The sequence below is a fragment of the Oncorhynchus nerka genome, linkage group LG15 (genome assembly GCF_034236695.1).
Source record: "Oncorhynchus nerka isolate Pitt River linkage group LG15, Oner_Uvic_2.0, whole genome shotgun sequence".
Taxonomy (NCBI): Eukaryota; Metazoa; Chordata; class Actinopteri; order Salmoniformes; family Salmonidae; genus Oncorhynchus; species Oncorhynchus nerka.
Genome location: NC_088410.1, coordinates 11,014,185 through 11,041,684, shown reverse-complemented (window position 1 = coordinate 11,041,684; position 27,500 = coordinate 11,014,185). Strand labels below are relative to the sequence as shown.

At 44.6% G+C, this 27,500-nt stretch overlaps 1 protein-coding gene across 1 annotated transcript in view; it reads left to right on the top strand.

The window, feature by feature from the left end:
• The window catches only part of LOC115123496 (collagen alpha-1(XI) chain-like), a 119,323-nt gene that overhangs the window by 15,262 nt on the left and 76,561 nt on the right, over positions 1-27,500 (top strand). The window contains 11 exon segments of the mRNA XM_065002191.1: positions 1,446-1,613; positions 2,175-2,388; positions 4,290-4,452; positions 8,148-8,270; positions 9,197-9,316; positions 13,832-13,960; positions 14,105-14,152; positions 14,294-14,335; positions 16,212-16,274; positions 16,574-16,648; positions 18,023-18,106. Of these exon segments, the coding sequence (XP_064858263.1) occupies positions 1,446-1,613; positions 2,175-2,388; positions 4,290-4,452; positions 8,148-8,270; positions 9,197-9,316; positions 13,832-13,960; positions 14,105-14,152; positions 14,294-14,335; positions 16,212-16,274; positions 16,574-16,648; positions 18,023-18,106 (1,229 nt within the window).

The window sequence follows — 27,500 nt, the reverse complement described above, 5'->3', positions numbered from 1 at the left end:
GTCCCATTTTGTGAATTCTTGGTGAGTGATTGATTGGACCCCAGACCTCTATAACTGATTATATAACTGATTCAAGTATTTTTAGCCAGATCCTAATTGGTATGTTGAATGTTATGCTCCTTTTGATGGCATAGAATGTCCTTCAGATCGTTCACATGTTTGTTGAAGTTACCTGTGGCGCTGATGTTTAGGCCAAGGTATGTATAGTTGTTTGTGTGCTCTAGGGCAACAGTGTCTAGATGGAATTTGTATTTGTGGTCCTGGCTACTGGACCTTTTTTGGAACACCATTATTTTGGTCTTACTGAGATTTGCTGTCAGGGCCCAGGTCTGACAGAATCTGTGCAGAAGATCTAGGTGCTGCTGTAGGCCCTCCTTGGTTGGTGACAGAAGCACCAGATCATCAGCAAACATTAGACATTTGACTTCACATTCTAGTAGGTTGAGGCCAGGTGCTGCAGACTTTTCTAGTGCCCTCGCCAATTTGGAGATATTTATGTTGAAGAGGGTGGGGCTTAAGCTGCATCCCTGTCTCACCCCACAACCCTGTGGGAAGAAATGTGTGGGTTTTTTGCCTCTCTTTCTTGTCTCACTCTCTGTCTCTCTCTCTGTCTGTGTGTGTGTGTGTGTGTGTGTGTGTGTGTGTGTGTGTGGTGGTTTGAGCAGTGGTGTGTGTGTGTGTGTGTGTGTGTGTGTGTGTGTGTGTGTGTGTGTGTGTGTGTGTGTGTGCGTGTGTGTGTGGTGGGGGGATGTTGTTGTTGTTGAGGCTGTGGTGTCTGTTATGTGTTTTACCAGATTGTCCTGTAAAGTTGTTGTAAAGTCTCTGGGGCAGATGTGGTTAGGAGATAGAGCTTCTTTCTCATGAGTCGACCTCAGGGTTTCATGGCTCAAGTCCTGGCCATCTGAGAGGCTGGTCGCAGTGTGATAATACGTCTATTACCACAAGCTATTTCTTCTTTATTCGGGTCAATGGAGAACCATTTGGGTCATGAGTTGAAAAAGTTTGAGAAGCACTTGAGTCGTGTCTGTGTGTTGTAAGGTAAGAGGGAAGGAGAGAGAGGGAGAGAGAGAGAGAGAGGGAAAGAGAGAGAGGGAGAGAGGAGAGAGAGAGAGAGAGAGAGAGAGAGAGAGAGAGAGAGAGGAGAGAGAGAGAGGAGAGAGAGAGAGAGAGAGAGAGAGAGAGAGAGGGAGAGAGAGAGAGAGAGAGAGAGAGAGAGAGAGAGAGAGAGAGAGAGAGAGAGAGAGGGGAGAGAGGGAGAGAGGGAGAGAGTGAAACTCACCAGCTGCATGAGTCCCTCCCTCTCTCTCTCTCTCTCTCTCTCTCTCTCCTCTCTCTCTCTCTCTCTCTCTCTCTCTCTCTCTCTCTCCTCTCTCTCTGTCGCTATTTCTCAGTGCTCTGGTCGCTTTCCCTGACTTTGTCTCCTAACTCCTCCCTCCCCCCTCCAGCCAATCCGGTGGACGTGCTGAGGATCCTGGACCTATCAGAGGACATGGAGGGTGTGTCTCTGGAGGCGGGGCTCTGCACCAGTAGAGAGGGAAGAGAAGAGACGGACATCTCCTTCAAGATCAACAAGAAGATCCAACTCAGTGTCCCTACAAAACAGCTGTTCCCAGGTACACACACACACACACACACACACACACACACACACACACACACACACACACACACACACACACACACACACACACACATTGATGATGAACAACAATATGATGAAATTGATACTGATCCGTCTCTATCTAGTGTTCCCAGTAGACGATTGTAGTGATGAAGATGATGACGACGACGATAATGATAGTAGCAATAATCTCTCTCTCTCTCTCTCTCTCTCTCTCTCTCTCTGTCTCTCTCTCTTTCTCTCTCTCTCTCTGTCTCTGTCTCTCTCTCTCTCTGTCTCTCTCTCTCTCTCTCTCTCTCTCTCTCTCTCTCTCTCTCTCTCTCTCTCTCTCTCTCTCTCTCTCTCTCTCTCTCTCTCTCTCTCTCTCTCTCTCTCTCTCTCTCTCTCTCTCTCTCTCTCTCTCTGTCTCTCTCTCTCTCTCTCTCTCTCTCTCTCTCTCTCTGTCTCTCTCTCTCTCTCTCTCTGTCTCTCTCTCTTCTCTCTCTCTCTCTCTCTCTCTCTCTCTCTCTGTCTCTGTCTCTCTCTCTCTTTCTCTCTGTCTCTGCCTCTCCAGAAGGGGGGTTCCCAGTGGACTTCTCTGTCCTGGCTACGGTACGTGCCCGGCGGGGTGCCCAGGTGTTCTTGCTGTCCCTGTACGACCCCCAGGGTACCCAGCAGCTGGGGTTAGAGGTCGGGAGGTCCCCTGTCTTCCTGTATGAAGACCAGCAAGGCCTGCCTCCTCCTGAACTATACCCGACCTTCAGGAAGATCAACCTGGCTGACGGCAAGTAGGTGTAACACTCATACTGGACGTCAAACAGGAACACAGACACTATGTTTCACCCATTCAATATAACCAAAATACACATTCATCACTTTCTCCTTTATTTAGATGTTTGGATTTGTTGATTTCATTTGACAGTTAAAACAAGACATTTACTCAGTAGATACATGTTAAAACGGAACCAGGAAATCACAATAAAGTGCCGTACCTATTACCATTGTTCTCCCTCTCTCTCCCTCTGTCACAGAGTAGTTTAGACTGTCAGTCAGTCTGTCTCTCTCCCTCTGTTACAGAGTAGTTTAGACTGTCAGTCAGTCTGTCTCTCTCCCTCTGTCACAGAGTAGTTTAGACTGTCAGTCAGTCTGTCTCTCTCCCTCTGTCACAGAGTAGTTTAGACTGTCAGTCAGTCTGTCTCTCTCCCTCTGTCACAGAGTAGTTTAGACTGTCAGTCAGTCCGTCTCTCTCCCTCTGTCACAGAGTAGTTTAGACTGTCAGTCAGTCTGTCTCTCTCCCTCTGTCACAGAGTAGTTTAGACTGTCAGTCAGTCTGTCTCTCTCCCTCTGTCACAGAGTAGTTTAGACTGTCAGTCAGTCCGTCTCTCTCCCTCTGTCACAGAGTAGTTTAGACTGTCAGTCAGTCTGTCTCTCTCCCTCTGTCACAGAGTAGTTTAGACTGTCAGTCAGTCCGTCTCTCTCCCTCTGTCACAGAGTAGTTTAGACTGTCAGTCAGTCTGTCTCTCTCCCTCTGTTACAGAGTAGTTTAGACTGTCAGTCAGTCTGTCTTTCTCCCTCTGTCACAGAGTAGTTTAGACTGTCAGTCAGTCTGTCTCTCTCCCTCTGTCACAGAGTAGTTTAGACTGTCAGTCAGTCTGTCTCTCTCCCTCTGTTACAGAGTAGTTTAGACTGTCAGTCAGCCTGTCTCTCTCCCTCTGTCACAGAGTAGTTTAGACTGTCAGTCAGTCTGTCTCTCTCCTCTGTTACAGAGTAGTTTAGACTGTCAGTCAGCCTGTCTCTCTCCCTCTGTCACAGAGTAGTTTAGACTGTCAGTCAGTCTGTCTCTCTCCCTCTGTCACAGAGTAGTTTAGACTGTCAGTCAGTCTGTCTCTCTCCCTCTGTTACAGAGTAGTTTAGACTGTCAGTCAGCCTGTCTCTCTCCCTCTGTCACAGAGTAGTTTAGACTGTCAGTCAGCCTGTCTCTCTCCCTCTGTCACAGAGTAGTTTAGACTGTCAGTCAGTCTGTCTCTCTCCCTCTGTCACAGAGTAGTTTAGACTGTCAGTCAGTGACTGGATCTAGTGTGACAACACCCTAGAATAACTCTGTCTCTCTCCCTCTGTCACAGAGTAGTTTAGACTGTCAGTCACTGACTGGATCTAGTATGACAACACCCTAGAATAACTCTGTCTCTCTCCCTCTGTCACAGAGTAGTTTAGACTGTCAGTCAGTGACTGGATCTAGTGTGACAACACCCTAGAATAACTCTGTCTCTCTCCCTCTGTTACAGAGTAGTTTAGACTGTCAGCCAGTGACTGGATCTAGTATGACAACACCCTAGAATAACTCTGTCTCTCTCCCTCTGTCACAGAGTAGTTTAGACTGTCAGTCAGTGACTGGATCTAGTGTGACAACACCCTAGAATAACTCTGTCTCTCTCCCTCTGTCACAGAGTAGTTTAGACTGTCAGTCAGTGACTGGATCTAGTGTGACAACACCCTAGAATAACTCTGTCTCTCTCCCTCTGTCACAGAGTAGTTTAGACTGTCAGTCAGTGACTGGATCTAGTGTGACAACACCCTAGAATAACTCTGTCTCTCTCCCTCTGTCACAGAGTAGTTTAGACTGTCAGTCACTGACTGGATCTAGTGTGACAACACCCTAGAATAACTCTGTCTCTCTCCCTCTACCCAGATGGCACAGGGTAGCGTACAGTGTGGAGGGTCAGTCAGTGACTCTGTATCTGGACTGTGAGAAGGTGGAGAGTCTGGAGCTCCAGAGAGGTCTGAACCCAGAGGTCAGCACTGAAGGGGTCACTGTGTTCGGGACACGGCTACTGGATGACCAGGTCTTCGAGGTAGGACTGTGTTGGAGGTAGGACTGTGTTGGGGGTAGGACTGTGTTGGAGGTAGGACTGTGTTGGGGGTAGGACTGTGTTGGAGGTAGGACTGTGTTGGGGTAGGACTGTGTTGGAGGTCGGACTGTGTTGGAGGTAGGACTGTGTTGGGGGTAGGACTGTGTTGGGGGTAGGACTGTGTTGGAGGTCGGACTGTGTTGGAGGTAGGACTGTGTTGGAGGTAGGACTGTGTTGGAGGTAGGACTGTGTTGGAGGTCGGACTGTGTTGGAGGTAGGACTGTGTTGGAGGTAGGACTGTGTTGGAGGTAGGACTGTGTTGGAGGTAGGACTGTGTTGGAGTTAGGACTGTGTTGGAGGACGGACTGTGTTGGGGGTAGGACTGTGTTGGGAGTAGGACTGTGTTGGAGGTAGGACTGTGTTGGAGGACGGACTGTGTTGGGGGTAGGACTGTGTTGGAGGTAGGACTGTGTTGGAGGTAGGACTGTCTTGGAGGTAGGACTGTGTTGGAGGTAGGACTGTGTTGGAGTTAGGACTGTGTTGGGGGTAGGACTGTGTTGGGGGTAGGACTCTGTTGGGGTAGGACTGTGTTGGAGGACTGTGTTGGAGGACGGACTGTGTTGGGGGTAGGACTGTGTTGGCGATTCTCTGTGTGTGTGGGGTTGGATTCTCTGTGTGTGGGGTTGGATTCTCTGTGTGTGGGGTTGGATTCTCTGTGTGTGGGGTTGGATTCTCTGTGTGTGGGGTTGGATTATCTGTGTGTGGGGTTGGATTCTCTGTGTGTGGGGTTGGATTCTCTGTATGTGTGGGGTTGGATTCTCTGTGTGTGGGGTTGGATTCTCTGTGTGTGGGGTTGGATTCTCTGTATGTGTGGGGTTGGATTCTCTGTGTGTGGGGTTGGATTCTCTGTATGTGTGGGGTTGGATTTCTCTGTGTGTGGGGTTGGATTCTCTGTGTGTGTGGGGTTGGATTCTCTGTGTGTGGGGTTGGATTCTCTGTGTGTGTGGGGTTGGATTCTCTGTGTGTGGGGTTGGATTCTCTGTGTGTGTGGGGTTGGATTCTCTGTGTGTGGGGTTGGATTCTCTGTATGTGTGGGGTTGGATTCTCTGTGTGTGGGGTTGGATTCTCTGTATATGTGGGGTTGGATTCTCTGTATGTGTGGGGTTGGATTCTCTGTATGTGTGGGGTTGGATTCTCTGTGTGTGGGGTTGGATTCTCTGTATGTGTGGGGTTGGATTCTCTGTGTGTGGGGTTGGATTCTCTGTGTGTGTGGGGTTGGATTCTCTGTGTGTGTGGGGTTGGATTCTCTGTGTGTGTGGGGTTGGATTCTCTCTGTGTGTGGGGTTGGATTCTCTGTGTGTGTGGGGTTGGAATCTCTGTGTGTGGGGTTGGATTCTCTGTGGATTCGCACACACCCGCACACCCGCATCCACACCCACACACACACCCGCACGCACACACCCACACACACACGCCCACCCGCCTGCAGGCACACACACACACACACACACACACACACACACACACACACACACACACACACACACACACACACACACACACACACACACACACCCGGGCACACAGAGACAAACACAGAGACAAACACAGAGCACTAACTCTATATCTCTACAGCCCCCTCTTGTGGTCATGTGTATGTACTACACCCTGTCCCCTGACATATCCCATCTAACATGACAGAATATTTCATTCATAAATAAAGATGTTATGTCATTGTTATATAGATATATGTTTTTGTCCTAGACTCAGAAGACAATCTCTGGTTACTGGATAAATTCCGTCTGGGATCTCCAGTTTGGTTTAAAACTACCTGCCTGTGTTGTTTGTGTTGTGGAACCCAGTCATACAGCAGAATGACCTTTAACCCCAGTGTGTCTGGGGGCATTTAGTAGAATGACTGTAGTCTCAGGTGGTCTGGCTCTGATTCGACCCTCAAACTTTGTTTGGGATTCAGATGTGTTCGTGTGTGTGTGGGTGTGTTTGTGTGTGTGTGTATGTGTATGTGTGTGTGTGTGCGTGTGCGCGCGTGTGTGTGTGTGTGTGTGTGCGTGTGCGTGTGTGTGTGTGTGTGTGTGTGGTTAATTATCCTGCGCCTGTTGGGCCTAAAACTCTGGAGCTCAAGCAAATCTACAGACACACATATTAGACTCTCTGGTTGACAGTCACATTAATTCAGTTACTGATAGGTAATTACATTCATTCAGTCACTGATAGGTAATCGCATTCATTCAGTCACTGATAGGTAATCACATTCATTCAGTCACCGATAGGTAATCACATTAATTCAGTCACTGATAGGTAATTACATTCATTCAGTTACTGATAGGTAATCACATTCATTCAGTTACTGATAGGTAATTAGATTCATTCAGTCACCGATAGGTAATTACATTCATTCAGTCACCGATAGGTAATTACATCCATTCAGTCACCGATAGGTAATCACATTCATTCAGTCACCGATAGGTAATTACATTCATTCAGTTACTGATAGGTAATTAGATTCATTCAGTCACCGATAGGTAATTACATTCATTCAGTCACCGATAGGTAATTACATTCATTCAGTCACTGATAGGTAATCACATTCATTCAGTCACCGATAGGTAATTACATTCATTCAGTCACTGATAGGTAATCACATTCATTCAGTCACCGATAGGTAATCACATTCATTCAGTCACCGATAGGTAATCACATATATTCAGTCACCGATAGGTAATCACATTCATTCAGTCACCGATAGGTAATCACATTCATTCAGTCACCGATAGGTAATCACATTCATTCAGTCACTGATAGGTAATCACATTCATTCAGTCACTGATAGGTAATTACATTCATTCAGTCACCGATAGGTAATCACATTCATTCAGTCACCGTAATCACATTCATTCAGTAGGTAATCACATTCATTCAGTCACCGATAGGTAATCACATTCATTCAGTCACCGATAGGTAATCACATTCATTCAGTCACCGATAGGTAATCACATTCATTCAGTCACCGATAGGTAATCACATTCATTCAGTCACCGATAGGTAATCACATTCATTCAGTCACCGATAGGTAATCACATTCATTCAGTCACCGATAGGTAATCACATTCATTCAGTCACCGATAGGTAATCACATTCATTCAGTCACCGATAGGTAATCACATTCATTCAGTCACCGATAGGTAATCACATATATTCAGTCACCGATAGGTAATCACATTCATTCAGTCACCGATAGGTAATCACATTCATTCAGTCACCGATAGGTAATCACATTCATTCAGTCACCGATAGGTAATCACATTCATTCAGTCACCGATAGGTAATCACATATATTCAGTCACCGATAGGTAATCACATATATTCAGTCACCGATAGGTAATCACATTCATTCAGTCACCGATAGGTAATCACATTCATTCAGTCACCGATAGGTAATCACATTCATTCAGTCACCGATAGGTAATCACATTCATTCAGTCACCGATAGGTAATCACATTCATTCAGTCACCGATAGGTAATCACATTCATTCAGTCACCGATAGGTAATCACATTCATTCAGTCACAGTTCATAATACAAACAAACGTGAATACAAAGAAACATGGTGTGTGAGTTTCATGTATTTTATTAATGTGTGAGTTTCATGTATTTTATTAATGTGTGTGTGTCCACAGGGAGAAATCCAACAATTGTTGATCGTAGCCGACCCCAGAGCTGCAGAGACCTACTGTCAAGACTACATTCCCGACTGCCACGCCCCTTTACCATACGACAGCCTATCACAAGAGACTGAGGAGGTGAGTTCCCTTTAGGCAGCCTATCAAGAGACAGGGAGGTAATGATGAGAGTCCCATTAGAGAGCCTATTCTATGACAGAGTTATTTTGGTGACTAGCCAATGTTTAAATGTCTCACTCTCACTCTCTCTCTCTCTCTCTCTCTCTCTCTCCCCTCTCTCTCTCTCTCTCTCCCGTCTCTCTCTCTCTCTCCCTCCCCTCTCTATCTCTCTCTCCCTCCCCTCTATCTCTCTCTCCCTCCCCTCTCTATCCCCCCCTCTCTCTCTCTCTCTCTCCCTCCCCTCTCTATCTCTCTCTCCCTACCCTCCCCTCTCTATCACCCTCCCCTCTCTATCTCTCTCTCCCTCCCCTCCCCTCTCTATCTCTCTCTCCCTCCCCTCCCCTCTCTATCTCTCTCTCCCTCCCCTCTCCATCTCTCTCCATTGAGAGATTTAGTCAGACAGTGTTTGTTTGCCAGTCTTCCATGTTCTAGAGTTGTTAGCCAGTGTTCCGTGTGGCAGTGTTCCGTGTGCTAAAGTTCCGTGTGCCAGTGTTCCGTGTGCCAGTGTTCCGTGTGTCAGTGTTCCGTGTGCCAGTGTTCCGTGTGCTAAAGTTCCGTGTGCCAGTGTTCCGTGTGCCAGTGTTCCGTGTGTCAGTGTTCCGTGTGCCAGTGTTCCGTGTGCCAGTGTTCCGTGTGCCAGTGTTCCGTGTGTCAGTGTTCCGTGTGCCAGTGTTCCGTGTGCCAGTGTTCCGTGTGCCAGTGTTCCGTGTGCCAGTGTTTTGTGTGCCAGTGTTCCGTGTGCCAGTGTTCCGTGTGCCAGTGTTCCATGTGCCCACCTCTCTTCCTCCGTCCCCTGTTCGATTTAACTCCTGCCTCACTCCATGGCCTCTGAACACAGCGTGTGTGTGTGTGTGTGTGTGTGTTTGTGTTTGTGTGTTTGTGTGTAGGAGACAAAGCCCGCCAGGAGAGTTAAGGTGGAGGAGTTTGATGAGTTTGACTACAGTGACCTTTACGACGACCTCTCTGTCTCCACGGTTACCGTGAGACCTAACATCACAGAGTATGAGGTGAGAGGTGACCTCCACAGTACCTGAACAGACACAGAAAGATGGATAAACAATAAAACAATAAGTTGGGGAAAAAGAATGATCTGGACACCATGTCTAATGTTGCTCTCTCTGAGCATTCCATTTCAACCTTCCATTCATTCTCTCAGGATTGGACTGTTCTATGGTTCTAATCAGAGAACTAGAATGTCATTGTGGTTCTGCGGTTCTAATCAGAGAACTAGAATGTCATTGTGGTTCTGCGGTTCTAATCAGAGAACTAGAATGTCGTTGTGGTTCTGTAGTTCTAATCAGAGAACTAGAATGTCATTGTGGTTCTGTGGTTCTAATCAGATAACTAGAATGTCATTGTAGTTCTGTGGTTCTAATCAGAGAACTAGAATGTCATTGTGGTTCTGCGGTTCTAATCAGAGAACTAGAATGTCATTGTGGTTCTGTGGTTCTAATCAGAGAACTAGAATGTCATTGTGGTTCTGTAGTTCTAATCAGATAACTAGAATGTCATTGTGGTTCTGTGGTTCTAATCAGATAACTAGAATGTCATTGTAGTTCTGTGGTTCTAATCAGAGAACTAGAATGTCATTGTGGTTCTGTGGTTCTAATCAGAGAACTAGAATGTCATTGTGGTTCTGTGGTTCTAATCAGATAACTAGAATGTCATTGCAGTTCTGTGGTTCTAATCAGAGAACTAGAATGTCATTGTGGTTCTGTGGTTCTAATCAGAGAACTAGAATGTCATTGTGGTTCTGTGGTTCTTATCAGAGAACTAGAATGTCATTGTGATTCTGTGGTTCTAATCAGAGAACTAGAATGCATTGTGGTTCTGTGGTTCTAATCAGAGAACTAGAATGTCATTGTGGTTCTGTGGTTTTAATCAGAGAACTAGAATGTCATTGTGGTTCTGTGGTTCTAATCAGATAACTAGAATGTCATTGTAGTTCTGTGGTTCTAATCAGAGAACTAGAATGTCATGGTGGTTCTGTGGTTCTAATCAGAGAACTAGAATGTCATTGTGGTTCTGTGGTTCTAATCAGAGAACTAGAATGTCATTGTGGTTCTGTGGTTCTAATCAGAGAACTAGAATGTCATTGTGGTTCTGTGGTTCTAATCAGAGAACTAGAATGTCATTGTGGTTCTGTGGTTCTAATCAGATAACGAGAATGTCATTGTAGTTCTGTGGTTCTAATCAGAGAACTAGAATGTCATTGTAGTTCTGTGGTTCTAATCAGAGAACTAGAATGTCATTGTGGTTCTGTGGTTCTAATCAGAGAACTAGAATGTCATTGTGGTTCTGTGGTTCTAATCAGAGAACTAGAATGTCATTGTGGTTCTGTAGTTCTAATCAGATAACTAGAATGTCATTGTGGTTCTGTGGTTCTAATCAGATAACTAGAATGTCATTGTAGTTCTGTGGTTCTAATCAGAGAACTAGAATGTCATTGTGGTTCTGTGGTTCTAATCAGATAACTAGAATGTCATTGTAGTTCTGTGGTTCTAATCAGAGAACTAGAATGTCATTGTGGTTCTGTAGTTCTAATCAGAGAACTAGAATGTCATTGTGGTTCTGTGGTTCTAATCAGATAACTAGAATGTCATTGTAGTTCTGTGGTTCTAATCAGAGAACTAGAATGTCATTGTGGTTCTGCGGTTCTAATCAGAGAACTAGAATGTCATTGTGGTTCTGTGGTTCTAATCAGAGAACTAGAATGTCATTGTGGTTCTGTAGTTCTAATCAGATAACTAGAATGTCATTGTGGTTCTGTGGTTCTAATCAGATAACTAGAATGTCATTGTAGTTCTGTGGTTCTAATCAGAGAACTAGAATGTCATTGTGGTTCTGTGGTTCTAATCAGAGAACTAGAATGTCATTGTGGTTCTGTGGTTCTAATCAGATAACTAGAATGTCATTGCAGTTCTGTGGTTCTAATCAGAGAACTAGAATGTCATTGTGGTTCTGTGGTTCTAATCAGAGAACTAGAATGTCATTGTGGTTCTGTGGTTCTTATCAGAGAACTAGAATGTCATTGTGATTCTGTGGTTCTAATCAGAGAACTAGAATGCATTGTGGTTCTGTGGTTCTAATCAGAGAACTAGAATGTCATTGTGGTTCTGTGGTTTTAATCAGAGAACTAGAATGTCATTGTGGTTCTGTGGTTCTAATCAGATAACTAGAATGTCATTGTAGTTCTGTGGTTCTAATCAGAGAACTAGAATGTCATTGTGGTTCTGTGGTTCTAATCAGAGAACTAGAATGTCATTGTGGTTCTGTGGTTCTAATCAGAGAACTAGAATGTCATTGTGGTTCTGTGGTTCTAATCAGAGAACTAGAATGTCATTGTGGTTCTGTGGTTCTAATCAGAGAACTAGAATGTCATTGTGGTTCTGTGGTTCTAATCAGATAACGAGAATGTCATTGTAGTTCTGTGGTTCTAATCAGAGAACTAGAATGTCATTGTAGTTCTGTGGTTCTAATCAGAGAACTAGAATGTCATTGTGGTTCTGCGGTTCTAATCAGAGAACTAGAATGTCATTGTGGTTCTGTGGTTCTAATCAGAGAACTAGAATGTCATTGTGGTTCTGTAGTTCTAATCAGATAACTAGAATGTCATTGTGGTTCTGTGGTTCTAATCAGATAACTAGAATGTCATTGTAGTTCTGTGGTTCTAATCAGAGAACTAGAATGTCATTGTGGTTCTGTGGTTCTAATCAGATAACTAGAATGTCATTGTAGTTCTGTGGTTCTAATCAGAGAACTAGAATGTCATTGTGGTTCTGTAGTTCTAATCAGAGAACTAGAATGTCATTGTGGTTCTGTGGTTCTAATCAGATAACTAGAATGTCATTGTAGTTCTGTGGTTCTAATCAGAGAACTAGAATGTCATTGTGGTTCTGTGGTTCTAATCAGAGAACTAGAATGTCATTGTGGTTCTGTGGTTCTAATCAGATAACGAGAATGTCATTGTAGTTCTGTGGTTCTAATCAGAGAACTAGAATGTCATCGTGGTTCTGTGGTTCTAATCAGAGAACTAGAATGTAATTGTGGTTCTGTGGTTCTAATCAGAGAACTAGAATGTAATTGTGGTTCTGTGGTTCTAATCAGAGAACTAGAATGTAATTGTGGTTCTGTGGTTCTAATCAGAGAACTAGAATGTAATTGTGGTTCTGTAGTTCTAATCAGAGAACTAGAATGTCATTGTGGTTCTGTGGTTCTAATCAGAGAACTAGAATGCATTGTGGTTCTGTGGTTCTAATCAGAGAACTAGAATGTCATTGTGATTCTGTGGTTCTAATCAGAGAACTAGAATGCATTGTGGTTCTGTGGTTCTAATCAGAGAACTAGAATGTCATTGTAGTTCTGTGGTTCTAATCAGAGAACTAGAATGCCATTGTGGTTCTGTAGTTCTAATCAGAGAACTAGAATGTCATTGTGGTTCTGTGGTTCTAATCAGAGAACTAGAATGTCATTGTGGTTCTGTAGTTCTAATCAGAGAACTAGAATGTCATTGTGGTTCTGTGGTTCTAATCAGAGAACTAGAATGTCATTGTGGTTCTGTAGTTCTAATCAGAGAACTAGAATGTCATTGTGGTTCTGTGGTTCTAATCAGATAACTAGAATGTCATTGTAGTTCTGTGGTTCTAATCAGAGAACTAGAATGTCATTGTGGTTCTGTGGTTCTAATCAGAGAACTAGAATGTCATTGTGGTTCTGTGGTTCTAATCAGATAACGAGAATGTCATTGAAGTTCTGTGGTTCTAATCAGAGAACTAGAATGTCATTGTGGTTCTGTGGTTCTAATCAGAGAACTAGAATGTCATTGTGGTTCTGTGGTTCTAATCAGAGAACTAGAATGTAATTGTGGTTCTGTGGTTCTAATCAGAGAACTAGAATGTAATTGTGGTTCTGTGGTTCTAATCAGAGAACTAGAATGTCATTGTGGTTCTGTTGTTCTAATCAGAGAACTAGAATGTCATTGTGGTTCTGTGGTTCTAATCAGAGAACTAGAATGTCATTGTGGTTCTGTGGTTTAATCAGAGAACTAGAATGCATTGTGGTTCTGTGGTTCTAATCAGAGAACTAGAATGTCATTGTGATTCTGTGGTTCTAATCAGAGAACTAGAATGCATTGTGGTTCTGTGGTTCTAATCAGAGAACTAGAATGTCATTGTGGTTCTGTGGTTTTAATCAGAGAACTAGAACGTCATTGTGGTTCTGTGGTTCTTATCAGAGAACTAGAATGTCATTGTGGTTCTGCGGTTCTTATCAGATAACTAGAATGTCTTTGTGGTTCTGTAGTTGCAATCAGATAACTAGAATGTCATTGTGGTTCTGTGGTTCTAATCAGAGAACTAGAATGTCATTGTGGTTCTGTGGTTCCAATTATAACCAGTATTCTAGCTCTAGTGGTTCAGCTCAAGATTACTTTCTGAAATGTCTTCTTGTACTACTGTTGACTGTGGATATGATGATGATGATAGGTTGTCTTGTGTGTGTGTGTGTGTGTGTGTGTGTGACAGATTGTAGAGTACGAAGACTACGACAACGAAACAGATGAGTACGAGGTCAGAGAGTATGAATACGAGGAGGAATTTGAAGATCGATACGGATTGGCCGAGAGGGAGAGGGCGGAGTCCTGGAACGGACAGGTACATCTCACAATGCAATGTCTGTCAGCAACTCAACACTAAACAACTACTCTTTTGTACTCTAACTAGAGATGTGTGCTTGTGTGTGTGTGTGTGTGTGTGTGTGTGTGTCTGTGTGTGTGTGTGTGTGTTCCTCTCCACCAGGAAAGAATAGAGAAAGGAGAGAAAGGAGAACAATCCTACTTTGGAGCAGTAAGTACACACACAAACACACACACACACACACACACACACACACACACACACACACACACACACACACACACACACACACACGCACACACTTCAAATAGCCACGAGTAATAATTACATGTTTTCTCTGGCATTTTGCAGAGCACCTTAATCACAGGCCCCGGGGGTCTTCCAGGACCAGAGGTGAGTCAGTGGTGTTATTTAGTGTATTCCTCTATACCAAGGGAAGGGGGGCAAAGTATGACCCCCCGGGCACTTCAATCTGGCCCCCCGGGCACTTCAGTCTGGCCCCCGGGCACTTCAATCTGGCCCCCCAGGCACTTCAGTCTGGCCCCTCGGGCACTTCAATCTGGCCCCTCGGCACTTCAATCTGGCCCCTTGGGCACTTCAATCTGGCCCCTCGGGCACTTCAATCTGGCCCCTCGGGCACTTCAATCTCGTCGCCTGGCACTTCAATCTGTCTCGCCTGGCACTTCAATCCGGCTCGCGAGACAAGAGAAAAAGATATACATTTTTTTACCCATTTTTCGTGGTATCCAGTTGGTAGTTACAGTCTTGTCCCATCGCTGCAACTCCACTAAGGACTCAGGAGAGGCGAAAGTCGAGAGCCGTGCGTCCTCCGAAACACGACCCAGTCAAGCCGCACTGCTTCTTGACACAATGCCCGCTTAACCCGGAAGCCAGCCGCACCAGTGTGTCGGAGGAAACCTGGCGACCGTGTCAGTGTGCACTGCGTACGGCCCGCCACAGGTGCTGCTAGAGCGCGATGGGCCAAGGAAACCCCGGCCTGCCGAACCCTCTCGATGCAGTGCTTTAGTCCGCTTCACCACTCGGGAGGCCCCCACAAATGGATTTGAACCAACAATTGGTCCCCCAAAAGATGCGTCCCTCCGTTGAATTTCAAAATCTCGATGTGGCCCTCGAGCCCCTGTTCTATACTGTCTCTGTCACCCTGTTGTGTTACATTGGTTCAGTTTCTCTCTCCACTACACCTGCTGTGTTTCATTGGTTCAGCTTCTCTCTCCACTACACCTGTTGTGTTTCATTGGTTCAGTTTCTCTCTCCACTCCACCTGTTGTGTTTCATTGGTTCAGTTTCTCTCTCCACTCCACCTGTTGTGTTTCATTGGTTCAGTTTCTCTCTCCACTCCACCTGTTGTGTTTCATTGGTTCAGTTTCTCTCTCCACTCCACCAGTTGTGTTTCATTGGTTCAGTTTCTCTCTCCACTACACCTGTTGTGTTTCATTGGTTCAGTTTCTCTCTCCACTACACCTGTTGTGTTTCATTGGTTCAGTTTCTCTCTCCACTACACCTGTTGTGTTTCATTGGTTCAGTTTCTCTCTCCACTACACCTGTTGTGTTTCATTGGTTCAGTTTTCTCTCCACTACACCTGTTGTGTTTCATTGGTTCAGTTTCTCTCTCCACTACACCTGTTGTGTTTCATTGGTTCAGTTTCTCTCTCCACTACACCTGTTGTGTTTCATTGGTTCAGTTTCTCTCTCCACTCCACCTGTTGTGTTTCATTGGTTCAGTTTCTCTCTCCACTCCACCTGTTGTGTTTCATTGGTTCAGTTTCTCTCTCCACTACACCTGTTGTGTTTCATTGGTTCAGTTTCTCTCTCCACTACACCTGTTGTGTTTCATTGTTCAGTTTCTCTCTTCAGTTTCATTTTCTCTCTCCACTCCACCTGTTGTGTTTCATTGGTTCAGTTTCTCTCTCCACTCCACCTGTTGTGTTTCATTGGTTCAGTTTCTCTCTCCACTACACCTGTTGTGTTTCATTGGTTCAGTTTCTCTCTCCACTACACCTGTTGTGTTTCATTGGTCCAGTTTCAGTGTTTCTTAATCCTGATCCTGGGGATGTAAAGGGGTGGACATGAATGTTTTGGCCAATAACACACCTGATTCCACTAACCAAAGGTTTGATGATGTGTTGACTAGTGGAATCAGCTATATAGTGATGGGGCAAAAACTCAAATATGCACCTTTTTGGGTCCCCGGCACCAGGATTGAGAAACACTACACTGTACTGTATACTGTACTGTGTCCTCTCTCCAGGGGGAACAAGGACCCCAGGGGCCCACAGGACTGGTAGGACCTCAAGGAGACCTAGGAGAACTGGTGAGTTACAAACTAACATACACTCTCTCTCTGTCTCGAACACATATTAACACACACACCTTCTGTCTCTCTCATGCATTTTCACCATCTATCTCTCAAAACACACACTTTCAGATGAACACATAAAGCACACCATACATTGTATCAGTCTGTCTCTCTCCTTCTCTCTCTCTGTCCCTCTCTGTCTCTCTCTCTCTCTCTCTCTCTCTCTCTCTCTCTCTCTCTCTGCCTGGGACTTCCAATTCAGGAAGTAAATGTCGTTCTTTATCATCATAATTATCTCCATCCCCCTTCCTCAGGGTCCTCCAGGCCGGCCGGGTCTCAACGGGGCTGATGGGATACCAGGTCCTCCAGGGAACATCCTCGTGGTTCAGGTAAGAACACACATCGTAACGTTTTGGAATGTTTATTCAAATCGTTCAACTGAAATTGTTACTAACGTGTTCGACCACAAACACCACCCTTGTTGAATACACACCTGGTTCCTAAATAAGACTGAAGCCCAGCAGGGTCAGTAGCCTGCAGTAACCTCTTCCTGCCACCGGGGGGGGACTACTGTGACCAATATTTATATATATATATATATTTTTATCCTTATTTAACCAGGCAGGTCAGTTAAGAACAAATTCTTATTTACAATGACGGCCTACCAGGGAGCAGTGGGTTAACTGCCTTGTTCAGGGGCAGAACGACTGATTTTTACGTTGTCAGCTCAGGGATTCGATCCAGCAACCTTTCGGTTACTGGTCCAACGCTCTAACCACTAGACTACCTGCTACCCCTACACTCTAACCACTAGACTACCTGCCACCCCTACACTCTAACCACTAGACTACCTGCCACCCCTACACTCTAACCACTAGGCTACCTGCTACCCCTACACTCTAACCACTAGACTACCTGCCGCCCCTACACTCTAACCACTAGGCTACCTGCTACCCCTACACTCTAACCACTAGGCTACCTGCCGCTCCTACATTCTAACCACTAGGCTACCTGCTACCCCTACACTCTAACCACTAGACTACCTGCCGCCCCTACACTCTAACCACTAGACTACCTGCCGCCCCTACACTCTAACCACTAGACTACCTGCCGCCCCTACACTCTAACCACTAGGCTACCTGCCGCTCCTACATTCTAACCACTAGGCTACCTGCTACCCCTACACTCTAATCACTAGGCTACCTGCCACCCCTACACTCTAACCACTAGGCTACCTGCCGCCCCTACACTCTAACCACTAGTCTACCTGCCTCTAACCACTAGGCTACCTGCCGCCCCTACACTCTAACCACTAGGCTACCTGCCACCCCTACACTCTAACCACTAGGCTACCTGCCGCCCCTACACTCTAACCACTAGGCTACCTGCCACCCCTACACTCTAACCACTAGGCTACCTGCCGCCCCTACACTCTAACCACTAGGCCACCTGACACCCCTACACTCTAACCACTAGGCTACCTGACACCCCTACACTCTAACCACTAGGCTACCTGCCGCCCCTACACTCTAACCACTAGGCCACCTGACACCCATGTAAAAGTCTGCATTATGTCTTTAGTTCCAATGAGATGGAGACCCACTAACAGACGTGTGTGTGTGTGTGTGTGTGTGTGTGTGTGTGTGTGTGTGTGTGTGTGTGTGTGTGTGTGTGAGTGTGTGTATGTGTATGTGTATGTGTGTGTGTGTGTGTATGTGTATGTGTGTGTGTGTGTGTGTGTGTGTGTGTGTGTGTGTGTGTAGTTCCAGGCAGGTGGAGTCCAACTAACAGGACCAGTGATATCAGCCCAGGAGGCTCAAGCCCAGGCCATCCTACAACAGACCAAGGTAAAGACAGCAACATCACTGTAACATCACCTTATATTTGACCATAATATACTGTTACAGCAGACCACAGTGATGACCATAATATAACCATATATAACCATAATATAACCATAATATGACCATAATATAACCATAATATGACTATAATAATACCATAATATGACCATAATATAACCATAATATAACCATATATAACCATAATATAACCATACTGTTACAGCAGACCACAGTGATGACCATAATATAACTATAATATAACCATATATAACCATATTATAACCATAATATAACCATAATATAACCATACTGTTACAGCAGACCACAGTGATGACCATAATATAACCATAATATAACCATAATATAACCATAATATAACCGTACTGTTACAGCAGACCACAGTGATGACCAAAATATGACCATAATATAACCATAATATAACCATAATATAACCATACTGTTACAACAGACCACAGTGATGACCATAATATAACCATAATATAACCATATATAACCATAATATGACCATAATATAACCATAATATGACCATAATATAACCATAATATAACCATACTGTTACAACAGACCACAGTAATGACCATAATATAACCATATATAACCATAATATAACCCTAATATAACCATAATATGACCATAATATAACCATAATATGACCATAATATAACCATATATAACCATAATATAACCCTAATATAACCATAATATGACCATAATATAACCATAATATGACCATAATATAACCATATATAACCATAATATAACCATATATAACCATAATATAACCATAATATAATCATACTGCTACAGCAGGCCACTGTGATGACCATTTATATAACCATAATATAACCATAATATAACCATATTGCTACAGCAGACCACTGTGATGACCATTTATATAACCATAATATAACCATAATATAACCATATTGCTACAGCAGACCACTGTGATGACCATAATATAACCATAATATAACCATATTATAACCATAATATAACCATACTGCTACAGCAGACCACTGTGATGACCATAATATAACCATAATATAACCATAATATAATTTCTGTCTGTAATAAAAAACCTTTTGTGTGGAAAAACTCATTCTGACTGGCTGGGCCTGGCTCCCAAGTGGGCCTATGCCCTCCCAAGTCCCACCCATTCATGAGCCCCTGCCCAGTCATGTGAAATCCATAGATTAGGGCCTAATTTACTGCTACAGCAGACCACTGTGATGACCATAATATAACCATATTATAACCATAATATAACCATACTGCTACAGCAGACCACTGTGATGACCATAATATAACCATAATATAACCATAATATAACCATACTGCTACAGCAGACCACTGTGATGACCATAATATAACCATAATATAACCATAATATAACCATATTGCTACAGCAGACCACTGTGATGACCATAATATAACCATAATATAACCATAATATAACCATAATATAACCATACTGCTACAGCAGACCACTGTGATGACCACATGTGACATGAATGTGACCACTGGTTCTGTTATACTGTAAGGAAAACCAATGTGTTAGACTTCACTACCTTTGAGGAGTTCCCAGCCTCCAGGCTTTGAGGAGTTCCCAGCCTCCAGGCTTTGAGGCAGTTCACAGTTCTCTAACATCTCTCTGTCTCTGTCTCTCTCTGTCTCTCTGTGCCTCTCTCTCAATTCAATTCAATTCAAGGGCTTTATTGGCATGGGAAACATGTGTTAACATTGCCAAAGCAAGTGAGGTAGACAACATACAAAGTGAATATATAAAGTGAAAAACAACCAAAATTAACGGTAAACATTACACATACAGAAGTTTCAAAACAGTAAAGACATTACAACTGTCATATTATATATATATATACAATGTACAAATAGTTAAAGGACACAAGATAAAATAAATAAGCATAAATATGGGTTGTATTTACAATGGTGTTTGTTCTTCACTGGTTGCCCTTTTCTCATGGCAACAGGTCACAAATCTTGCTGCTGTGATGGCACACTGTGGAATTTCACCCAAAAGATATGGGAGTTTTTCAAAATTGGATTTGTTTTCGAATTCTTTGTGGATCTGTGTAATCTGGGGGAAATATGTCTCTCTAATATGGTCATACATTGGGCAGGAGGTTAGGAAGTGCAGCTCAGTTTCCACCTCATTTTGTGGGCAGTGAGCACATAGCCTGTCTTCTCTTGAGAGCCATGTCTGCCTACGGCGGCCTTTCTCAATAGCAAGGCTATGCTCACTGAGTCTGTACATAGTCAAAGCTTTCCTTAATTTTGGGTCAGTCACAGTGGTCAGGTATTCTGCCGCTGTGTACTCTCTGTGTAGGGCCAAATAGCATTCTAGTTTGCTCTGTTTTTTTGTTAATTCTTTCCAATGTGTTAAGTAATTATCTTTTTGTTTTCTCATGATTTGGTTGGGTCTAATTGTGCTGTTGTCCTGGGGCTCTGTAGGGTGTGTTTGTGTTTGTGAACAGAGCCCCAGGACCAGCTTGCTTAGGGGACCCTTCTCCAGGTTCATCTCTCTGTAGGTGATGGCTTTGTTATGGAACGTTTGTGAATCGCTTCCTTTTAGGTGGTTGTAGAATTTAACGGCTCTTTTCTGGATTTTGATAATTAGTGGGTATCGGCCTAATTCTGCTCTGCATGCATTATTTGGTGGTTTACGTTGTACACGGAGGATATTTTTGCAGAATTCTGCGTGCAGAGTCTCAATTTGGTGTTTGTCCCATTTTGTGAGGTCTTGGTTGGTGAGCGGACCCCAGACCTCACAACCATAAAGGGCAATGGGCTCTATGACTGATTCAAGTATTTTTAGCCAAATCCTAATTGGTATGTTGAAATTTATGTTTCTTTTGATGGCATAGAATGCCCTTCTTGCCTTGTCTCTCAGATCGTTCACAGCTTTGTGGAAGTTACCTGTGGCGCTGATGTTTAGGCCAAGGTATGTATAGTTTTTTGTGTGCTCTAGGGCAACAGTGTCTAGATGGAATTTGTATTTGTGGTCCTGGTGACTGGACCTTTTTTGGAACACCATTATTTTGGTCTTACTGAGATTTACTGTCAGGGCCCAGGTCTGACAGAATCTGTGCATAAGATCTAAGTGCTGCTGTAGGCCCTCCTTGGTTGGTGACAGAAGCACCAGATCATCAGCAAACAGCAGACATTTGACTTCGGATTCTAGCAGGGGGAGGCCGGGTGCTGCAGACTTTTCTAGTGCTCGCGCCAATTCGTTGATATATATGTTGAAGAGGGTGGGGCTTAAGCTGCATCCCTGTCTAACCCCACGACCCTGTGTGAAGAAATGTGTGTGTTTTTTGCCAATTTTAACCGCACACTTGTTGTTTGTGTACATGGATTTTATAATGTCGTATGTTTTACCCCCAACACCACTTTCCATCAGTTTGTATAGCAGACCCTCATGCCAGATTGAGTCGAAGGCTTTTTTGAAATCAACAAAGCATGAGAAGACTTTGCCTTTGTTTTGGTTTGTTTGGTTGTCAATTAGAGTGTGCAGGGTGAATACATGGTCTGTTGTACGGTAATTTGGTAAAAAGCCAATTTGACATTTGCTCAGTACATTGTTTTCATTGAGGAAATGTACGAGTCTGCTGTTAATAATAATGCAGAGGATTTTCCCAAGGTTACTGTTGACACATATTCCACGGTAGTTATTGGGGTCAAATTTGTCTACACTTTTGTGGATTGGGGTGATCAGTCCTTGGTTCCAAATATTGGGGAAGATGCCAGAGCTAAGTATGATGTTAAAGAGTTTTAGTATAGCCAATTGGAATTTGTTGTCTGTATATTTGATCATTTCATTGAGGATACCATCGACACCACAGGCCTTTTTGGGTTGGAGGGTTTTTATTTTGTCCTGTAACTCATTCAATGTAATTGGAGAATCCAGTGGGTTCTGGTAGTCTTTAATAGTTGATTCTAAGATCTGTATTTGATCATGTATATGTTTTTGCTCTTTGTTCTTTGTTATAGAACCAAAAAGATTGGAGAAGTGGTTTACCCATACATCTCCATTTTGGATAGATAATTCTTCGTGTTGTTGTTTGTTTAGTGTTTTCCAATTTTCCCAGAAGTGGTTAGAGTCTATGGATTCTTCAATTGCATTGAGCTGATTTCTGACATGCTGTTCCTTCTTTTTCCGTAGTGTATTTCTGTATTGTTTTAGTGATTCACCATAGTGAAGGCGTAGACTCAGGTTTTCCGGGTCTCTATGTTTTTGGTTGGACAGGTTTCTCAATTTCTTTCTTAGATTTTTGCATTCTTCATCAAACCATTTGTCATTATTGTTAATTTTCTTCGGTTTTCTATTTGAGATTTTTAGATTTGATAGGGAAGCTGAGAGGTCAAATATACTGTTAAGATTTTCTACTGCCAAGTTTACACCTTCACTATTACAGTGAAACGTTTTACCCAGGAAATTGTCTAAAAGGGATTGAATTTGTTGTTGCCTAATTGTTTTTTGGTAGGTTTCCAAACTGCATTCCTTCCATCTATAGCATTTCTTAATGTTACTCAGTTCCTTTGGCTTTGATGCCTCATGATTGAGTATTGCTCTGTTTAAGTAGACTGTGATTTTGCTGTGGTCTGATAGGGGTGTCAGTGGGCTGACTGTGAACGCTCTGAGAGATTCTGGGTTGAGGTCAGTGATAAAGTAGTCTACAGTACTACTGCCAAGAGATGAGCTATAGGTGTACCTACCATAGGAGTCCCCTCGAAGCCTACCGTTGACTATGTACATACCCAGCGTGCGACAGAGCTGCAGGAGTTGTGACCCGTTTTTGTTGGTTATGTTGTCATAGTTGTGCCTGGGGGGCATATGTGGGAGGGGATGCTGTCACCTCCAGGCAGATGTTTGTCCCCCTGTGTGCTGAGGGTGTCAGGTTCTTGTCCGGTTCTGGCATTTAGGTCGCCACAGACTAGTACATGTCCCTGGGCCTGGAAATGATTGATTTCGCCCTCCAGGATGGAGAAGCTGTCTTCATTAAAATATGGGGATTCTAGTGGGGGGATATAGGTAGCACACAGGAGGACATTTTTCTCTGTTAGGATCATTTCCTTTTGAATTTCTAGCCAAATGTAGAATGTTCCTGTTTTGATTAATTTAATGGAGTGAGTTAGGTCTGCTCTATACCAAATTAGCATACCCCTGAGTCCCTTCCCTGTTTCACACCTGGTAGTTTGGTGGATGGGACTACCAGCTCTCTGTAACCTAGAGGGCAACCAGTGGGTCTGTCTCCTCTATACCAGGTTTCTTGCAGGATGACAATGTCTGTGTTACCGATTTCTTTGGTGAAGTCCGGGTTTCTGCTCTTCAGGCCAAAGGCAGATGACCTCAGGCCTTGGATATTCCAGGATGATATAGTGAATGCTTTTTGTTCCATAGAGTGTCCAATGTTGTTGGTCGTGGTTTGGCCTCAGGCCAGTAAGTGTGAGCAGAGCCTGCTGAGCATCTGGTACATGCCATTGGCTTGGGCGAGTGTGAGAGTGGGGGTTGGGACTGTTTGCCCGCTCACTACCTGGGCGTATGTGTGGCTTCCATGTTGAGGCCCTCTTTGCGGGGGTGGGGTGCATGGGGTGGGCAGGAGTGGCATAGGTCTGATCTGAGGGGGCCTAAATGGGGTGTGGGCATGGTTGACGTGGGGGGTGTTGATTGGTTGGGGTGGGGGTGTGGATGTGTCTGGGTGTGCGGTGGTCTGGATGTAATTCCTCTTGGCGTGGGTCCAGGGGGGGTCCTGCAGGTCTGGGAGGGTGTCTCGCCAGTCTGGGTGGGGTGTCTATTGATCTGTTGCTCCTGTGTGAAGTGTTGGGGATACGTTTGAGAGCGATGTCCTTTAGAGTTCGGGCAAAGGTGGGCACTGCTGCCTTGTAGAGGTGGACCTGGTCATAGAGGCTGTTCAAGTCCAGGGTGGAGTGGTGGGCCAGGAAAACATTTGGTTTTGAGGCACAGTCACGGGAAATACTTGCATTTACCCGCTGTATTGTGGCAGGGTGGAAGTCTTTTCGTGGTAGCAGGGTGGAGATAACCACTTGTGCGTTGGGGAAAGTAGAAGAAGCCTTTTCAATCACTCCCTTCAGTGCTGTGGCCACTCTTTCTTGCTGTGCTCTCAGGTCGTTTGTGCCTGTGTGTATTATTATGTGGCTGGGTGACCCTAGTTTGGCCTCAGACAGAAGGTCTAGGGTTTAGACACACTGTGTTTGGGAAAAAGTTTTTTTTTTTCTATATATTTCCCATTTGAGTCCATAAGTAGTACAATCTGTGTCTTGTGTTTGTCCTCAGTGGGTGTGGGGGGGTTTTCAGAAGGGCTATCAGGCAGGCTGACAGGGGGGGTGCTCAGAGGGGGTGAGAGCCGCTGGGCTTGGGGTTCTTCATTTGTCTGTTCTGCTGTGATGTCGACTCTATGGTCAGGGTCTGGTGTGGACTGTTCTGCTGTGGTGTCGAGACTTTTGTTGGGTGCTGAGGTGGGCTGTTCTGCTGGCTTCTCTGTGGGGGTGGCCACCTCTCTAGTGGGTTGTTATCTGTCGCACGCCGTCCCCCTCAACCTCTCCTCCATCCCCCTCACCCTCTCCTCCATCCCCCTCAACCTCTCCTCCACCAGCAGTCTGACACTCTCCTCTAGTGCTCTGTTCTGCTCCTCTTTCTCCTGTTGTATTTGTCTCACCACTGTCCAAAGTGCAGATATGTCTCTGTGTCATGTATTGTCATGTTATGTCTTGTCCCTGTGCTTTCTCTTCTCTTCGTTTCCCCCTGCTGGTCGTATTAGGTTACTCTCTCTCTCTATCGTTCCGTTCCTGCTCCCAGCTGTTCCTCATTCTCCTAACGACCTCGTTTACTCTCTCACACCTGTCCCCTCTTTTGCCCTCTGATTAAGTCTCTATTTCTCTCTCTGTTTCTGCTTCTGTCCTTGTCGGATTCTTGTATGCTTTGCCCTTGTCCCGTCCTGTCGTAATCTGCCTCTTCATCAGATGCTGCGTGTGAGCAGGTGTCTCTGTCCTCTATGGCCCGCGCCTACCCGGAGGGACCAGCAGTCTGTTGCCGCTATCCCTGCTATTCTCCTCTACTACTAGAAGGGGGAACTCTCCTGTAAAGATAGAGGATTTATGTTTTCCCTGTTTGGACATCTCCTGTAAAGATTGAGGATTTATGTTTTCCCTGTTTGGACATTAAAAGACTCTGTTTCTGTTAAATCGCTTTTGGGTCCTCACTCACCTGCATAACACTCTGTCCACCTCCAGCTCTCCGGGTCTGGTTAAGGGGCTGTTGTTGTGCTGGACTGTTGTCTGGGTCTGTGCTGACTGAAGTGTAATCACCTGCTGTTCCAGCTCCACCTGCCTTATCTCCAGCTGGGTGAATTTGTCCTTCATTTCAATGAGGGAGTGGTAATCTGTGCTGGGAGGTTGACTCTCTGCTGGGGGTTGCTCGTCTGTGGGGTTACATAATGAAGAGGTCTGGTCTGACCCGCTCGGTGTGGGGGTATCTTTATCAAGGGAGAGCTTCTCCTGCTGGGCTAATTCTTTGATTAGGTGAAAGTCCAGCTGAAACTGTTCGTGATTACCCTGTGCCATTACTGTTCCGGACTTATAGATATTTATATTACTTGACTCAGAGTCCTCGTTATCAAGTATTCTGAGTTTCCACCCCTCGTTAATCCCCGCTCTCGTAACAAGGGGGTAGTGTGCTAATATAGCACTGTGCCATGCCAGGGGATGGTTTGTGTGGAAGATAAGGTTGCTGATGTTCCCATTTTTGTAATAGTCAGCAAAAAGTGTCTCTTGATTTTCCATAAGGAGCTTCATTTTGTCATCTTTTCTTGACTTATCATTCTTTACATACAAAGGGTACTGTATTTTTATTACCTCTGAACAGCGGGAGGGAGCCTCTAAGGCACATATGTCAGAGTCAAGGCCCGCGGGCCACATCCGGCCCGCAAGAAGGTTTTTTACGGCCCCTGGGATGATCTTGATTTATTATTAGAACCGGCCCGCAGCAAGCCGGCAGCCCGCAGATCTTTTACACGCACAATACTACATTTCCCACAATGCAAAGGTGAGTTCCAGGTAGGCTGCTTCATTTCAATATTTATTGGCACAGCAGTTGTCAGCATCACAGTAAAATTAACTTTCAGATACCCATCAAAAATGGCAAAACGGAAGGTGGATACTGAGAACCGGGGTTTCAAACAAGGTGGGAGTCGGAGTATATGTTCACGAAGGTAGCTGGAAAACCTGTGTGTTTCTGTGTGGAGAAAGTGTTTGGTACTGAAAGAGTATAATCTGAGACGACATTTTGAAACGAAACACGCGGACAAAAACAAGAATATGGACATGGAACAAAGGCTACAAAAGGCAGAGGAATTAAAACGAGGCCTCAAATCTCGACAGGCTCTGTTCAAAAAAGCCAAATCACAAGGCCAGGCTGCTGTCAAGGCCAGTTTTATTTTGGCAGAAGAGATCGCTAAATCAGTCGGCCATTTACGGTGGGGGATTTCATCAAAAACTGCATGATTAAAGTTTGTGACGAAGTTTGCCCAGAAAAAGGCAACTCTTTTTAAATGTGAGTCTGAGCAGAAACACCATTGCCGAGAGAGTAGACCAGTTGTCCATCAATCTAAAAGAGCAGCTTGTGAAAAAGGGAAAAGATTTTATTGCATATTCCTTGGCTGTGGATGAGAGCACCGACATTTCTGACATTGCCCAGTTGTCAATTTTCATCCGCGGAGTGGACTCCAACCTAAGCGTGACAGAGGAGTTTTTGGCTTTACGTCCTATGCATGGCACAACTACGGGCATGATTTGTATGAAGAGGTGTCAAGATGTGTAAATGAGATGGAGCTGCCTTGGGAAAAACTCGTGGGTTTGACAACCGACGGAGCACCTGCGATGTGTGGACACAGGAGCGGACTGGTGGCGAAGATACGGGAAAAGATGCAAGAGGAAAACGCGACAGGTGAGCTGACAGCTTATCATTGTATCATACACCAGGAAGCACGGTAAAGCCTTGAAAATGGAGCATGTAATGAGCATCATCACGCGCACAGTTAACTTTATCAGAGCCAAAGGTTTGAATCACCGCCAGTTCAAGGCATTTCTGACGGAGTTAGAAACGGAGCATGGTGATTTGCCTTATCACACAGAGGTGCGATGGCTAAGCCAGGGAAAGGTGCTTCAAAGATGTTTCGAGCTTCGTGAGGAGATTTGTCTGTTCTGGACAGCAAAGGGAAAGACACAACACAACTCCGAGACGAAATGTTTCTGTGTGAAATGGCTTTTCTGTGTGACATTACGAGTCATCTGAATGCAATAAACTTGCAGCTGCAGGGTCGGGATCGTGTCATCTCTGAT